Raw genomic sequence first — 17,372 nt, forward strand, 5'->3', positions numbered from 1 at the left:
CATCGCTGTCCCAGAAAGCAGGCTACTCACTGATGCAAGCTGGCCAACCTCAGCTCCTTTCACCTTGTCTTCCAGGTTTGCCCTCGGGGGAAAGTTGTAAAGTGCAGCCTCCTTTTGGAAAGTGCAGCCAAGGCGGCACACTTGGAAACAAATGGTGCTCTTGTTCAAAGGAGAGCTGAAGCTTTTCCTCCAGGTGGGAGCATATAGATAAGTAACGACTGGGCTGGATTTTAGTCCCCCATCTCCCTCTCCCCTGAGGGGTCCTCTCCTGCAGCCCACATTCTCTTCCACCCACTTGGGAGCCTAATCATCTCCAATCAAGGGCTGTGGAACCTTTCCTGTTAATTATACTTAAAAAGCAATATTTGTACTTTGATTTCAACCGTGGAAGAAAAAAGAAATGTGAGGGCAAAAATCTTAGAAGGACATTAGCAAAGCTCCAGCAGGGGTGAACTGGGTCATTTTTACAAATGATTTACAGAACTCTTGGGCTACTTTTAAAATCAGAAAGATAATTTAAAAGTCATATTGATTATGATATACTTTCAAAATATGAATAGAACTATGGAAAATTATGTCCGTCATTTGGGGAAAAACACTGAAGCATGTGTAAAAGATGACCTATTAATTTTTATTTTTAGGAGGAGGGACCAGAGGCCTTTTTTTCTTTATTTCTTCTACTTTTCTTCATTTTCAGGATTTTGTGTCATGACCCTGAATTACTCTTTTTGTCGGTTTTATTACATTTTTAACACAAGAAAAGATATGTGAAGCTTGTGTTAGTGTACTAATTAAGACCACAGTCTCTGGAGACATGATGTTGGGTTTGAGCCCTGGCTCTGCTAGTCCCTAGTCTTGACCTTGAGAAGAATGGTCTGAGTCTGTTTCCTCATCTCTAATATGGGGGGAGGGGTAACACACCTGCCTCAGAGAGTCATTGTAAATGAATGACAACATACATTTAAGGGTGTGATCACTGACCTAGAGCCAGACATCCTGGAATGTGAAGTCAAGTGGGCCTTAGAAAGCATCACTATGAACAAAGCTAGTGGAGGTGATGGAATTCCAGTTGAGCTATTTCAAATCCTGAAAGATGATGCTGTGAAAGTGCTGCACTCGGTATGCCAGCACATTTGGAAAACTCAGCAGTGGCCACAGGACTGGAAAAGGTCAGTTTTCATTCCAATCCCAAAGAAAGGCAATGCCAAAGAATGCTCAAACTACCGCACAATTGCACTCATCTCACACACTAGTAAATTAATGCTCAAAATTCTCCAAGCTAGGCTTCAGCAATACGTGAACCGTGAACTTCCAGATGTTCAAGCTGGTTTTAGAAAAGGCAGAGGAACCAGAGACCAAATTGCCAACATCCGCTGGATCATCAAAAAAGCAAGAGAGTTCCAGAAAAACATCTATTTCTGCTTTATTGACTATGCCAAAGCCTTTGACTGTGTGGATCACAATAAACTGTGGAAAATACTTCAAGAGATGGAAATACCAGACCACCTGACCTGCCTCTTGAGAAATTTGTATGCAGGTCAGGAAGCAACAGTTAGAACTGGACATGTAACAACAGACTGGTTCCAAATAGGAAAAGGAGTACGTCAAGGCTGTATATTGTCACCTTGCTTATTTAACTTATATGCAGAGTACATCATGAGAAATGCTGGGCTAGAAGAAGCACAAGCTGGAATCAAGATTGCCGGGAGAAATATCAATAACCTCAGATATGCAGATAAGTGAAGAGAAACTAAAAGCCTCTTGATGAAGGTGAAAGAGGAGAATGAAAAAGTTGGCTTAAAGCTCAACATTCAGAAACGAAGATCATGGCATCTGGTCCCATCACTTCATGGGACATAGATGGGGAAATGGTGTCAGACTTTATTTTTTTGGGCTCCAAAATCACTGCAGATGGTGACTGCAGCCATGAAATTAAAAGACGCTTACTCCTTGGAAGGAAAGTTATGACCAACCTAGATAGCATATTCAAAAGCAGAGACATTACTTTGCCAACAAAGGTCCGTCTAGTCAAGGCTATGGTTTTTCCAGTGGTCATGTATAGATGTGAGAGTTGGACTATGAAGAAAGCTGAGCGCCGAAGAATTGATGCTTTTGAACTGTGGTGTTGGAGAAGACTCTTGAGAGTCCCTTGGACTGCAAAGAGATCCAACCAGTCCATTCTGAAGGAGATCAGCCCTGGGATTTCTTTGGAAGGACTGATGCTGAAGCTGAAACTCCAGTACTTTGGCCACCTCATGGGAAGAGTTGACTCATTGGAAAAGACTCTGATGCTGGGAGGGATTGGGGGCAGGAGAAGGGGACAACAGAGGATGAGATGGCTAGATGGCATCACTGACTCGATGGATGTGAGTCTCAGTGAACTCCGGGAGTTGGTGAGGGACAGGGAGGCCTGGTGTGCTGCGATTCATGGGGTCACAAAGAGTCGGACACGACTGAGTGACTGAACTGAACTGAACTGAATGCGAAGAGTTGACTCATTGGAAAAGACTCTGATGTTGGGAGGGATTGGGGGCAGGAGGAGAAGGGGACAACAGAGGATGAGATGGCTCGATGGCATCACTGACTCGATGGATGTGAGTCTCAGTGAACTCCGGGAGTTGGTGATGGACAGGGACGCCTGGTGTGCTGCGATTCATGGGGTCCCAAAGAGTAGGACACGACTGAGCGACTGAACTGAACTGAACCGAACTGAACACCGAGTCTGCCCCAGACTTGTTAAATGGAGTCTCATTATTACTATCCTTGTAGTTATTGTTAATATTATTAAATTATTGTCATAACTTATTATTGACAATAATAAAGAATTAATGCTAATAAATATTATAGTTGATCCTCCAATAACATGGGTTTGAACTGCAAGGGTCCATGTATATGTGATTTTTTTCAATAGTGAATGTTACAGTCTTGAAAGATCCATGGTTGTTGTTTAGTCGCTAAGTCATGTTCAACTCTATGTGACCCCATGAATTGCAGCATGCCGGGCTTCCCTGTCCTTCACTATCTCCCAAACTTTGTTCAAATTCATGTCCATTGTGTCAGTGATGCCATCCAACCATCTCATTCTCTGTTGCCCCCTTCTTCTCCTGCCCTCAATCTTTCCCAATATCAGGGTCTTTTCCAAAGAGTCAGCTCTTTGCATCAGGTGGCCAAAGTATTGGAGCTTCAGCTTCAGCATAAATCCTTGCAATGAATATTCAGGGTTGATTTCCTTTAGGATTGACTGGTGGGTTGAATCTACTGATTGGATAAGGAGGAATCATGGTTAAGGAGGGCAGACTATACTCCCTAGCTGAAGTCATATTTGAGTCTTACATTTGCAATAAAAGAGACATTTGACACCTCGAGACCCTGGTCACCTGAAATGATCAACAGAAAATTTTTAATGATTGTTGGAGTCACTAATGTAGACCAGGGTAGCCAAGCACTACATTTACTTTGATGAGATTCCAGTTTTATAAGCAGGACTGTTCCAGGGGCAATGGGATCCGTTGGTCCCCACCATGGACTCAGCTCTATGGGCACCATAGCAGGTGCTCCCCGAAGGAGGAAGTTGCCACCCACCCTCATCGACTCGGGCACTCGGAACCTGGGTCACTCAGTTGAACCGAGTGGATCACAGAGGTATCTGCCCAAGGCCAGCAACTGGCCCTTTCAGAGTATAACTTGGGGCAGAAATGAAGCAACTAGCATTAGCTTCAACCACAGTCCTCTTTCTCTTTATGTGAAGCCTGAATTTTTTAAAAGCAAAATGTGAGCTAGCTGGGTAGAGAGCTTGATTTAGGAGCAGACGTGGTTCCCACACAGAGGTCTTGCAGGCTGTTTTCTTTTGCTGCATATGTACAGGCACACTGAGGGAGCACAGAACTCTTCTGGTGCCTCAATTAAGAAATAGTCAAAACATATTAATTCCATTGGCTTCTCACAGACTCCCCCATAATGATATAGACACCAGCCCCCGAGCCCAGGCAAATCCATAAGGACAGAGAGTAGATTGGTGGTTGCCTGGGGCTGGGAATTTGATTCTGGGCAAATGGGAAGTGAATCTAATGAATATGGAGCTTCTTTTGGGGATGATGAAAAGTTCCTAAAATTGATGTGATGCCACTCTGTGAATATACTAAACACCATTGAATTGTATACTCTAAATGAGTCCATTTCATGTTATGTGAATTATGTCTCAATAAAGCTGTTATTAGTATGGAGTTTTCTCAAAAAACTGAAAATAGAGCTACCCTATCTTGAGAGTCCCTTGGACTACAAGGAGATCCAACCAGTCCATTCTGAAGGAGATCAGCCCTGGGATTTCTTTGGAAGGAATGATGCTAAAGCTGAAACTCCAGTACTTTGGCCACCTCATGCGAAGAGCTGACTCATTGGAAAAGACTCTGATGCTGGGAGGGATTGGGGGCAGGAGGAGAAGGGGACGACAGAGGATGAGATGGCTGGATGGCATCACTGACTCGATGGACATGAGTCTGAGTGAACTCCGGGAGTTGGTGATGGACAGGGAGGCCTGGCGTGCTGCGATTCATGGGGTCGCAAAGAGTCGGACACGACTGAGCGACTGATCTGATCTGATCTGATCTGATCACCTTGCTATTCCACTCCTGGCTTTATATCTGAAAAATACAGAAAAACTCATTCAAAAAGATGAGTGAATCCCAATGTTCAGAGTAGCATTACTTATAATTGCCAAAATATGCACACAAACTTAAGTGTCCATCAACAGATGAATGGATGAAGAAGATGTGGATAAATGGATAAAGTATATATGGAATACTACCCAGCGATGAAAAAGATTGAAATTTTGCCATCTGCAATAACATGGATGGACTTGGAGGGTATTATGCTTAGTGAAATAAGTTAGACGGACAAACACCATATGATGTCACTTACATGTGGAATCGAAAAAACACAACAAACCAGTGAATAAAACAAAAAAGAAGCAGACTTGGAAGAACAATCTAGTAGTCACCTGTGGGGAGAGGAAAGTGGGAAAGGATAAAATAGGGGGAGGGGGTTAGGAGGTACAAACTATTGGTTATAAATAAGCTATAAAGATATATTGTACAACACCAGGGAATGTAGCCAATATTTTGTAATAATTGCAGACAGAAAGTAATTTTTAAAAGTTATTCAAAAATTTTTTAAAATTAAAAAATAAAACAGGTATTAAAAAAAAACCTCAACTTCAACCAAAAAATTCTCTTCCCTCAACCAGCCAACAGCCACCACAATCCCACTGAAACTTCAAGCAACAACAAATGCAAAACCAGTCAGAATAAAAGTACACCTTTTCCCCAGATGAGAGTTTCAACACAGTTTCCCATTTGATGTCAAGGCTCTCTTTCATGTTTGATGTAAATTGGAAGTTCACAAGTGGGGAACCTCTGACCAACGGTATCAGCATCACTCTGGAACTCTTGAGGAATGCACATTTCCCCCTGGTGATCCTGAGCACACTCAGTTGAGAACCCCTCGTGTAGACAACAGTGGACAGATGACTGAAAGTTTCCCTTATGAGGAATTACTGCGGATCAGCCAAGAAACCAAGAGGAAAACAAGCCAACAAACAGAATATTGTTTTCCTTCCAGCCTAGCAGACAGGTTTATTTCTTCAACACGTTGTACATTTGATGGAGAGAAGTAGTAATAAGAGTTAAGTGAAATAAGAGACAGCCCACAAGACACTGACTTGTCAAGCCATGGAAAATGTTTTAATGACAATTGGCATCACAGGTATAAATAAATAGCTCCTTTTTACTGTCTATAATATGTGCTAGAAATATCTTTTGAAAAGGTCCAGTCTAGGTTATGAGGCTTCCAGGACCCTTTCTTAGCTATCACTTTTAGTAATTAAAAAAATAAAAACAGGAAGCAACCCCAGTAGCTGCAGGCACCGCTATGTTGAGAGGATCACGTGACCGCCTGGAGTCTTCCTCGCCAGCATCTGCAGGTAGACTGGACTCTGAGGGTTTATGACCCTAGTTTCTCTCTGCCTCATAGGCTTCTCTTTGTGTGTGCTAAATTGCTTCAGTCGTGTCCGACTCTCTGCGACCCAATGGACCATAGCCTGCCAGGCTCCACTGTCCATGGGATCCGGCTTCACTTAGGATGAACGCATTTTGCAATGTGCTGCTACACAATTAGGCTGTTAAAAAAACCACAGTTGATTGACAATCTAACATAGATTTTTGTCTTTTCCCTTATGCCCTGCCCAACAAAGTGAGAAAAACAACAGAAAAGCCCTCCAACACTTTTTTGATCCTTGTTTGTTTCATGATATCAGTATGTCTTGGGTCAGGTCTACCCTTTGAGGTTGGCGCTGATTACTGGTGTGGATGGATTCCGGCTTGTGGCTCTGACCTCATCTTCCCCTGATAGAAGTATCCCTAGGGCACCACTGATGGAGTCACTGAGGAGTCAGGGGTCCCTGGCTGGGCTCTCTGCAACTGGCCCCTGCCACTGTCCCACCCACTGGTTTTGGCCCTGAGGAGGGTGAAGGTGACCTTTCCCCCCATCCCAGCAAAGGCTCTGCAAACTCCCCCTAATTGTAGAAACCCAGCAGATATCAACAAGGCTGGAGGGATAAAGCAAAGCATCAAACATAATACTTAAAGAATGGATTAACTGACATGGTTTCTAAAAATTTATCTGCTGTATAGGAATATAACTTGTTTAATTTAGGAAAATATACCATTTGATCCTCAGGAATAAACATTAAACATAAATCAAATGGAAGTCTAAGACACAAAAAGAAAAAAAAGTGGGGGGAGAGAATATGGAAAAAGAAAAGATTATTAAGTAAAGATGTGAAAATATTCAAGTTTATCCCAAGAGACAACCCATATTCAGAAATGTCTCCTCCCCAAGCCCAGGGTGACAGTCAAAGGGTGTCCTTGGAAAAAGAAAATTGAATTAAAATGGAAAATGTCTCTAAGCAGGCCCTAGTTTTATATTTTTGATCCTTTATTAGAAATATAAACAGATGATTACTTCTGTCTGTTTTTATTTGTTTTTGGTTTTTTTTGCATTTTTTTTTTTTAACAAATACTTTTTGGTAGCTTGTCTGGGTTATATTTTGACTCATAAAATAACCTTCCTAATTTGGCCTTGCGCAGTTAAAATGTCTCCATCAGCTCCGTTCCCAGAGTTTTTTCCTTCCGACTTGAGAAAGTCTGCCATCATCAACCTCTGATCACAAAACTGTCCCTTTCCGGCTTCAGAACTTCCAACTATGAATAGTTTCAAAGATGGGCCCCATAGAGTCCCTGTTGAGCCCCAGATCTACCGTGGAGCTGAAGGAGGGTGTCCAGGCGCTGGTCCTTCGACCAGAGGGGCCTACACGTTGTCCTTGAACTTCTCCAGATAGTCTCTGAGTTCTTTGGGGGCACCCACGCCCACGTCCTGGCACACCCATTTGATGTCCTCCTCTGTCCCGCCCAGAATGGAGTTGACGGTGGGGCAGCCGTCGTCGGCGGGGATGGTGGTGAAGGTGGTGAATTTCACCTTTTTCCTCTTGGAGGTGGGCGAGTGCAGGGGCTCGTGTTTCTGGTCCCTGCCCTGCTTGCCCCCAGAGTCGGCCGGCCTGGGGATCTGGCTCTGCCCCTGCTTTTGGGAACCTCCGTTGAGCAGGAGGCGGTTGCTCTCCTCGAAGCCCCCTGGCCCGCGGTCTATGATGGTCGTGTGCTCGTCCTGCGGCGGAGAGCTGTCGCCCACGTTCTCCAGGAGCTCCGCCTCGTTGCCCAGCCACACCCAGTCATGCGAGTGGGTCACGGAGGCCTGGCCTTCCAGGGGCACCTGCTTATGCCTGTACTTGAGGGCGAAGGTGGCGCAGTTGATGAGGAAGACGAGGATGGCCAGGCAGAAGACCCCCAGGAGGGCATACATGCCGATCTCCAGATCACTCAGGCCGCGGGGAGTCTGCACCAGGTCGCTGGCCCCGCGCCCGCTCCCCGCCTGGGGCAGGTCCACCTGTGCTGGGAAGTTGGCGAAATCGATGGGGATGGTCTGCAGCTGACCCTCCCCCGCCAGCCGGCCCCCGTCCAGCCGGCTGTTCTTGCCCACCTTGTTGTCCAGCAGTGACTTGGCCGTGGGGTTGCCCCTCCGGAGGACCCCTTCCTCGCGTTCCGCGGAGGAGCTGCCATAGAAGGGTCCTTCCTGGGCCTTCTGGCGCCGGTCGCTGGCGTGGTTCTTGATCTCACCCTCCTCGTAGTCCACACCTGGGCTGGAGTTCGCGTCGTTCTGCCCGAACTTGACCCTGACGCTCCCCACGCCGACTGCCAGGACGCTCTTGCGTTTGGATTTTTGGCAGGCCTCTGCGATGGTCAGATCCACTCGGACCAGGGGTCCCTGGCCTTCACCTTCAGCCATCACAGTGGGCCACCTGGGCGAGCGGGGCTGGGGGACGGACACGATGGCCTCGTCCAGGGAGGTGGCTGTCAGGGTGAAGTCCTTGGTGTCGTAGATGTCCAGGGGCGTCACAGAGCCATCGCTGAACTGGAGCCAAGTGCTGACCACAGCTTCCTGTGGGGAGAGAGGCAGTTAGAAAATCCACGGGGGATAGGAGGAGGTGAGAATGGGGGAGACGCTTCTTCTCTTAGGATCCTGCATCTCGCTCCTGCCCCTACCAATCCTAGAGGAGAACCCAAAGACTCAGGGGCAGGACTGAAAATCCAGACCTGGTGGTTGATGAAGCTGGGGGAAAAAACATCCAGGGTTTATATAAAGATCTGAGAGACAGCTTAATTGAAACAAGAACAAATGCAGATAGGCAAAGACAGCTCCAGCATAATCCTTACAAGGGGGAAAAGACCCCATAAACAGCCCTCACTGAATTAAGGCTCCATTACATTTATTAAGGAAGACTTCACTTGAGCGTGTCCTTGGAGCCTTCACATTTCCTGCCCCTCACTCTGATGCACCACTTTTCCTTCTCATCAGAACCCTTGTGATGACACTGAGTTCAGTGTATTCCATTCTCTGCATAATCCATGGTAATCTCTGCATCTCAAGATCCTTAATCACCACTGCAAAATCCCTTTTGATACATAAGGTGACTTTTCACAGGGTCTAGGAATTAGATGTGGCAGTCTTTGGTGTACCATTATTCTACTACCATGGGAGTGATGGTAGCTAAGATGTCCATAGCGATTCCTGGGTACCAGCCCCTGTTCTAAGTCATTTTCATTAGCGACTCATTTAATCTTCCCATCAATATACAAGGTAGATACTATTACGCATATTTCTCTTTCTGCAGGTGAGTAGATTGAAACATGGCAGGGACCCACGGCTCGCCCAAGTTTGCAGAGCTAACTGACAGAGTTGGGGTTGAGTCCAGGCAGTTTGTCTTGAGTCTTAACCGTGGTTGCTAGTTAGTTTCCTGGCTGCCTTTGACTCTGAGGTCACTGACCAGGCCAGGGACTACAGGAGACAATTGTGTTGTGTCTGGAATTCTTCCCAGTCCCTCTAAGAACAGGCACTGAGTGGTCCAATTTTCATTCATCTGATCATTCCAGGGACATGTATTAAAAGCCTCTTCTGTGTCAGGCCACGTGCCAGTCACTGAGTAGTCTTTAGAAAACTGACAGATAATAAACAATGCACAGCAGTTTAACTAATGAGAACTTACTGTGTAGCTCAGAGAACTCTACTCAATGCTCTGTGGTGACCTAAATGGGAAGGAAATCCAAAAGAGAGGGGATATATGTATACATACAGCTGATTCACTTTGCTGTACAGCAGAAACTAACAACATTGTAAAGCAACTATACTCCAATAAAAATTAATTAAAAAAAAAAAAGCAATACACAGCTGTTTATCATGGCAGGCTGGGATGTTTCCTGGAGCTGGGCTGGGATGTTAGTTCTGCATAAGTTTGATGTGCTGAGTTTTAATTTTAATGTTTGGTTTAATGACAGGGAGGAAGGAAGGTAATTGGAGATCAGGAGAGAGATGGGTGGGCGCTGGCTGTGAAATGACTAGGGTAACTGCTACTGGACAATCTACTGGATGTTACAAAGGCGAAGCAAGAAGCAGAGTAGGGAGGGAAAGGGGCAGTGATCTTATGGCTGGGAACAGCTAATGGAACTCCAGGAGTCTGCTATGGGTGAAGGATCAGTGTTTCTTCTAATCCTGGCCGCTGGACCCTATGACAAAAGGCAGAGAGTTTGAAGTGGGAGTTTTGAATTAAATGCATGGATCCACTGCTTCCCTGGGAGCATCTTTCTTTAAACCAATTCTTCTGGGCCTCAGTTTCCGCCAACTGAAAGTGGGAATGTGAATACAGTAAGTCCCCTACATACGAACAAGTTCAGTCCCAAGAGTGAATTTGTTCATTAAGTCCAACAAAGTTAGCTTAGGTACCCAACAAACACAACTGGCTATCTACTACTGTACTGTGATAGGTTTATAATACTTTTCACACAAATAATACATAAAAAGCAAACAAACACAAAAAACAAAGAAAACATTTTTAACTTTACAGTACAGGAACTTGAAAAGTATAGTACAGTATCAGCTACATCACTGCTGCCTTTGCACTTGCTTCCAGACAGCCTGGGCTTGAAATAAAGATACCGCACTACTGTACTTTATACAGTACTATAAAGTACACAAAAGCACAACCCCTTGTAGAGGATGCACCATGTGACAATGGACACCAGACACACGAACTAAGTTAAGTGACTGGACATGCAAACACATGTTTGCATCTTTTAAAGTTTAAAACTTGAAGGTTCATGTGTAGGGGACTTAAAGTACCTAAAGGTTCTGAGATGAACATCTATTTGGCCCATCCAATTTCCATTCCTCTTTTCTGATGGGAGCTAGAACACTAATTTTCCTTTCAGACCCAAGTCTTTCCTCTATTCAGAGTCCAAGGAGCATGGGTGGGATGCACCCCACCCTCCAGTACCAGAAGTGGGCATGTGACCAAGGTCTGGCCAATCACAACATTCCATTACTCTGATCCCAGTGATTGGCTCAGGAAGGAGCACATGATCCAAACCAGCCAATGGGATGTGATCTCTGGGCTTTTGCTGAAATTAGAGAATAATTTTATTTCCTCTGGGACTACTGAGTTGGGATGGAAGCCTGGAAATGGGGAATGGCCCTCCTGCAACCACTTAAGTGGTTGCAATCTTAAGCAATCTGCTGGAATCTGAGGCCAGCACAGGAGAAAGAAAGTTGACATAGTGAGAGAGAAAGACTCTTAAGAGCATGTCACAACAACAGAGAATGTCATACTCAACAGATGGCTGAGTATAAACTAGTTAAAACCTAGGTAAAAAATACAAATAAGAGATGCAAATTCCTAGGAATCAGAAATTTAAAAAGAAGGCATACTACAGTGATACACATAGGTAACTGTTACTGAGATTGCTTGAGGGGGTGTAGAACTATTCAGAAGACCCACCAGCCAGTGGCTGGGATGTTGACACCCATCTGGGCAAGTGTCAGATGGGCATGAGAACTTTAACATAAAGCTAGGATTCCTCTCCACATACGGAGATAAGAAATCCTATCCACTGGATCAGACAGCAAAGATGCTCATTTCTGCTCTGAGCACTAAGTGGGAAAATGTCTTCCTGAAAATCAGAACCCCACCCCTTCCCCATAACTGAGTGTGGTGTCTGAAGTTATACCATCTGATGCTGCAGGAGCTGCAAGCAAAGATGGTAACTGGAAGCTAGACTCACACACATGCAAAAATCTACAGGAATTTCTCAGAAACCACATAGGGCAAAGCAATCACGGCTCAAGAGATGCTCATGAAAAAAAAAACAAGAAAAATCAATCCCTACAAAAGAAGGCTCTACCATGAGAGAGAATCAGAAAAAATTCACATACAAAGATCAGAAGACTAGGACAATAAAAATAAAACAAACCAGTAACAAAAACTAGCCAATGAAAGACAATAGTTAAAGGGAGTTAAGAAGAGTAAAAACTACTCTGAATGAGTGGGAAAGACTGGAAAAAAGAACAGGGAGCTGTGGAAAGAACCAAACAGAACTTATAGATGTGAAAAATCTTCTGGTTGAAATTCATTACTCAGTCTGAATAGCAGATTAGACATGGTTGAGGAGAGAATTAGTTACTGAGAATTAGTTACTGGGAAACTGAGTCAAGAAATTCACCCAGAATGTAACCTCAGGAATATAAATTGATGAAGCATGGGAAAGGATGGTTGAAGAAATGAGGAAGAGAATGACCAACAGTCTTCTGTTAAGAGTTACAGAAGGAAAGAATATGGGAGAACTTTAAAAGTCAAAGAATTAATGGCTGGACAGCTTCCAGAATTGAGGACAAGTGCCAATAATAAAAATAAAGGCTCCTGAGGACATCCTTGGTGGTCCAAACTCTGCCTTCCAATGCCGGCGTGTGGGTTCTCTCCCTGGCAGGGGAATTAAGATCCCACATGCCATAGGGTGCAGCCAAAATGTTTCTTCTTTTTTTTTTTTTTAATAAATGATACTTGTTTTTAAAAAGAGCATTTCATTTTAAAAAATGGAGGTTTACTTATTTATTTTTTTGGCTATGCAGCTTGGCATGTGGGATTTTAGTTCTCCAACCAGGGATTGAAACCGTATCCCCTTCAGTGAAAGTGTAGAGTCTTAATCGCTGGACCGCCAGAGAAGTCCTTAAAAATAAAGGTTTCTGTTGACACCACTGGAGCATCTGGATCTAGCTTTACCTGAAGATTCAAATGCTTGGACATGAACTGATAAATTCTTACATCTGTCTCGGCCAGCCTGAGTTAGGTCTCTTATCACTGATGGAAAGCCCAGACTAACACCAGCCTCCTGTTAGGAGTGAGTGAGAATGTACCTGAAATCTAAAGATGGTGTGTGCTTGCTGTTGGCATCTGCCCATTACCCCACAAAACCTGCCTGCTTGACTTTCAGCTGTCAAACTTGCAAGGTCGTCTTGCCAAGGAGCATTCTAACCTCTGAAACCCATGTGGTCATGCCCACAGCTGGAAGTGCTGAAAAATTAACACCCCCCAGAAGCAGCCCTCCAATAAGGGCTAATGGGAAGGGTGATAAATATCCCAGCTTCCTTGCCCCTCAGGTATAATGACGCTTCAGTCTTTTCTACACTGCCTGATGGTTTCCCAGGAGATCCAGGCTCCAGTTCCCCACAGTGGTGGCTGAGTTGGGAATACACTTTTTTTTTTTTTTAACTTTTTGTCTTATATTGGAGTACAGTCAACTAACAATATTGTGATAGTTTCAGGTGGACAGCAAAGGGATTCAGCCATACATATACATGTATCCATTCTCACCAAAACTCCCCTCCCATCCAGGCTGCCACATAACATTGAGGAGAGTTCCCTATGCTATACAGTAAGTCCTTGTTATTATCCATTTTAAATATAGCAATGGGTACATGTTTATCCCAAACTCCCTAACTATTCCTTCCCCCATCCTTCCCCCTGGCAACCATAAGTTCAGGGTACACACTCTTTTGGCTGTCTTTCCTTCCTCCCTTCCCTCACTTCCAGACTCCCTTCTAGGGTTCCCTTCACTGCCCAGATGAAGTCCTGGCATGCAGATCCTTCTCAGGCTCAGCTTCTGGGGGAATCAAAGCTAAGACACGATTGGCTCAGGAATTTTGTTTCCTGCCCTTCTCTCCTTTAGCTTCAACTGAGAAGTCACACCATTGGACAGACTCCCTTCTAAAGTCTCAGTTGAATGCATTCATGCTGTGGGAGACCTCATTTCTCTTTACTATTCTAGCTTTCTTCAGAACTAATAGGGCACGGGGAAGTATAATACGATTGCCCTCATATTCATGGCAAACCTTTTGAATTTCAAAGTTGGAAATATCAAGAACAAGAGGCCAGCCTTCCATACTCCAAGGACTGAGATAAAACACTGGTAATGCACTGTGCCAGTTCATCTTGGCTGACTTTTCATCTAGAGTTCATTTTTCTTTACCAACTCGAGACAGCAAACGAACTTAACATCAAACAAGCCCCTCTGAACAGCAGACAATCCGAATTAAGCCCTCAGAACACTGCAGGCTTGCCAGCATCCATCTCCATCAGCCCTGCTCTGTGACTGAGACCAGGTCTTTCCATTAGCTCATGACAGTGAGGTTGGAACATAGGGATTGTCTGGGGAGAAGCCAGCACATTTCCCTAAAGATGAGAAATTCTGAAATACTTAAAATAACACACGTCCGGGCATGATTTAGAGCTCCTATTCTTTCAAGAGTCATGTCTGCAAATTGAATGAACTCCATCCATAAATCCCTGTAGGCAGCGCCGGGGCCCTCCAATTACCATCAGCCGATGAAGACGGATGGGTGATGCTGGAAGCTGATGGGTGGCCTTGCCCCACGCCAGGGAGGTGGCAATGCCAATCGTCCCCTAATTAATTACTAGTTCTTGGCAAATAGCTTCATGCCTTCTGCTTTGTCTCCCCACTTTCCTCCTCTGCTCTTTTTAAACCAGCCAACACCATGCCAGTGTCCTTCCCCAGGAGAGGTGAGCAGAGGTGCCAGCACTGTGAGCTGGATGTGAATGAGAACCCCCTACAGGCCCCTGCTGGTGATGCTCTGGAACAAAGCCGGGTGGTTGTGTTGTTCAGTTGCTAAGTCACGTGTCTTTGAGACCCCATGGACTGCAGCACGCCAGAATCCTCTGTCTGTCGCTATCTCCGGGAGTTTGTTCAAATTCATGGCCATTGAGTCAATGATGCCATCCAACCATCTCGTCCTCTGTCACCCCCTTCTCCTCCTGCCTTCAGTCTTTCCCAGGATCAGGGTCTTTTCCAGTGAGTCAGTTCTTCGCATCAGGTGGCTAAAGTATTGGAGTTTCAGCTTCAGCAACAGTCCTTCCAATGAATATTCAGGACTGATTTCCTTTACGATGGACTGGTTGGATCTCCTTGGTGTCCAATGGACCCTCAAGAGAATTCTCCAGCACCACAGTTTGAAAGCATCAATTCTTCAGTGCTCAGCCTTCTCACATCCATACATGACTGCAGGAAAAACTGTAGCTTTGACAAGCATTTGAAGTAATGCTTCTGCTTTTTAATACGCTGTCTAGGTTTGTCATAGCTTTTCTTCCAAAGAGCAAGTATCTTTCAGTTTCATGGCTGCAGTCTCCATCTGCAGTGATTTTGGAGCCCAAGAAAATAAAGTCTCTCACTGTTCCTACTTTTCCCCCTTCTATTCGCAGGTACCTGCTGGTGATAGTCTGGAACAAAGCCAGGTAGCAACAGCTGAATTTCTGGAATGGTCCACCCTATTCCTTTGAATCTGAGAACGTGATGAGATGTCCCTCTTATGATGTTATAGGCACAGGTGAAGTTAGGGAGAGCTGCCTAGCTGAGTTGGATGGGTCTGCTGTAGTCATACAAGCCTTTGGAAGCAGAAGAGCTTTTCTGGGTGGTGACAGAGGGAAACTCAGAGGTTGCAAGCATGGAAAGGACTCTATGCACTGTTAGTGGTTCTGAAGCTGGTGCAGGGTGTGGGCAGAGAGAAGGAAGTGGAGAGAGGCTCCGGCCAGCAGCAACAAACCTAGGAAACCTCAGGCATTCAACCACACAGAGCTGGATTCCGCCAACCACACCAGTGAGAGTGGAAGTGGATTCGTCCCCAGAGCATCCTGATAAGATGCTGTGCTCTCAGCCTGTGGACCCCAGAGCGTGGTAACCCACTGAGCCCACCTAGATTCCCGACCCACAGAACTGTGAACGACAGTGGGTGTTATCTGAAGCAGCTGGATTTCTGAGAGTTTGCTGCCCAGATGGTTCGTCCACCTCTGGGCACTGGGTACCACTTTTCTAGTTCATCCAGACCCCACTACTCGGACCTCAAAGCCACGTGGATTTTACACAGCCAGCATCACTTCCTCCTGGAACGTGGTTTGGCTACCCTGCTCCCATTCCTCCTGCCTCCCTCCCCTTTGGCTAGATCAGGCGGGACCCTGTTCCCTTCTGGCATCCGGGCCCTTACCTGTTTAGGGGCCCGCAGCAGCTCCTCAGCTGTGGCCACAGCTGTGATAGCCCTGCTGTTCTCCGTGCTGGGGTGGAGGGTGACAGACAGCCCAGCCACGAGCTGGATGGCCAGGTCTGACACCGCAACTTTGTCGTCCAACACAGTGACCGTCTTCTCAGCCAGGATGGAGTCAGACAGAGGGGAGAGCACCTGGGGGATGGGCAGATACAGACCAATCCATCACATCTGCTTCTGGATGGATGTTGGAACCTTTCCCAGCTATGCTCTGTTCATCCCTACAGGGTACAGAATACAGTGGGAAGGAGCCAGAACTTCCCTCTATACATCATCCCGTGTCATGTGAGAATCAGATAAAGTCACTCTTCCCTGTGACACTTTAGCTCTATCTTTTGGAAACTTGACATAAATATTAAAATCCATTGGGTCTTTGAAAGGAAATGACCCTCTCCATTTAGATGAAGATTTTTTGCATACCGCACAAACTGGTCAACCATACGTGGCAGTCCTACTGGCTGGACTCATGAAGAGTGGCGCATAGACAGCTGTTCAACCCGAATCCCATTCTAAGTGAGTTAGGCCATCAGCTGGGGAACTGAATTATAGACAGTCTAGTCTGGAGTTGGACACAACTGAGCGACTTCACTTTCACGCATTGGAGAAGGAAATGGCAACCCATTCCAGTGTTCTTGCCTGGAGAATCCCAGGGACCGGGGAGCCTGGTGGGCTGCCATCTCTGGGGTCGCACAGAGTCAGACACAACTGAAGCTACTTAGCAGCAGCAGCAGCAGTCTCCCCTCCAACCCCCGGTACAATGTATTCTCTGCTGAAATGTTACTTTCTGCCTCATTTGCTGTTGTTTAGTCGCTAAGTTCTGTCCACCGCTTTTAGGAACCCACGGACTCTAGCCTGCAGGATTCCTCTGTCCATGGGATTCTCCAGGCAAGAATACTGGAGTGGGTTGCCATGTCCTTCTCCAGGGGATCTTCCCAACCCAGGGATCCAACCCACATCTCCTGCACTGGCAAGTGGATTCTTCCCCACTAGCACCACCTGGGATGCCCTTCTGCTTCATCTCATAAACCAAATGTTGGACTTGGGATGTCCAGGTGAAATGGTAGAAATGTATCAGTCTTTCCCACCTGGGGCAGTTGTGAAAGGATCCAGAAGGACATTTCAAAAAGGTGGAGTCACATATACTACTATACATAAGACAGATAACCAAGAAGGGCCTACTGTCCCAGTTCTGTTACTGCACTGTACTGTACCAGTTCCCTGCGCTGGCAGGGAACTCTACTCAGTATTCTGTGATAACCTTATGAGAAAAAAGTCTAACAAAGAAAAGGAATATGTATTTGTGTAACTAAATCACTTTGCTGTAACAC

At 45.6% G+C, this 17,372-nt stretch overlaps 1 protein-coding gene across 1 annotated transcript in view; it reads right to left on the minus strand.

Annotated features, from left to right (window-relative positions):
* Nucleotides 1-5,712: 5,712 nt before the first annotated feature.
* Nucleotides 5,713-17,372, minus strand: part of TMEM132C (transmembrane protein 132C) — a 452,840-nt gene continuing 441,180 nt past the window's right edge. The window contains exons 8-9 of the mRNA XM_024977666.2: nt 15,988-16,179; nt 5,713-8,547 (exon numbers count right to left, since the gene is read on the minus strand). Coding sequence (XP_024833434.1) covers nt 7,363-8,547; nt 15,988-16,179 — 1,377 coding nt within the window. The 3' untranslated portion in view covers nt 5,713-7,362. The remainder of the gene's footprint in view (nt 8,548-15,987; nt 16,180-17,372) is intronic.

Source organism: Bos taurus, chromosome 17 (assembly GCF_002263795.3).
Source record: "Bos taurus isolate L1 Dominette 01449 registration number 42190680 breed Hereford chromosome 17, ARS-UCD2.0, whole genome shotgun sequence".
NCBI lineage: Eukaryota > Metazoa > Chordata > Mammalia > Artiodactyla > Bovidae > Bos > Bos taurus.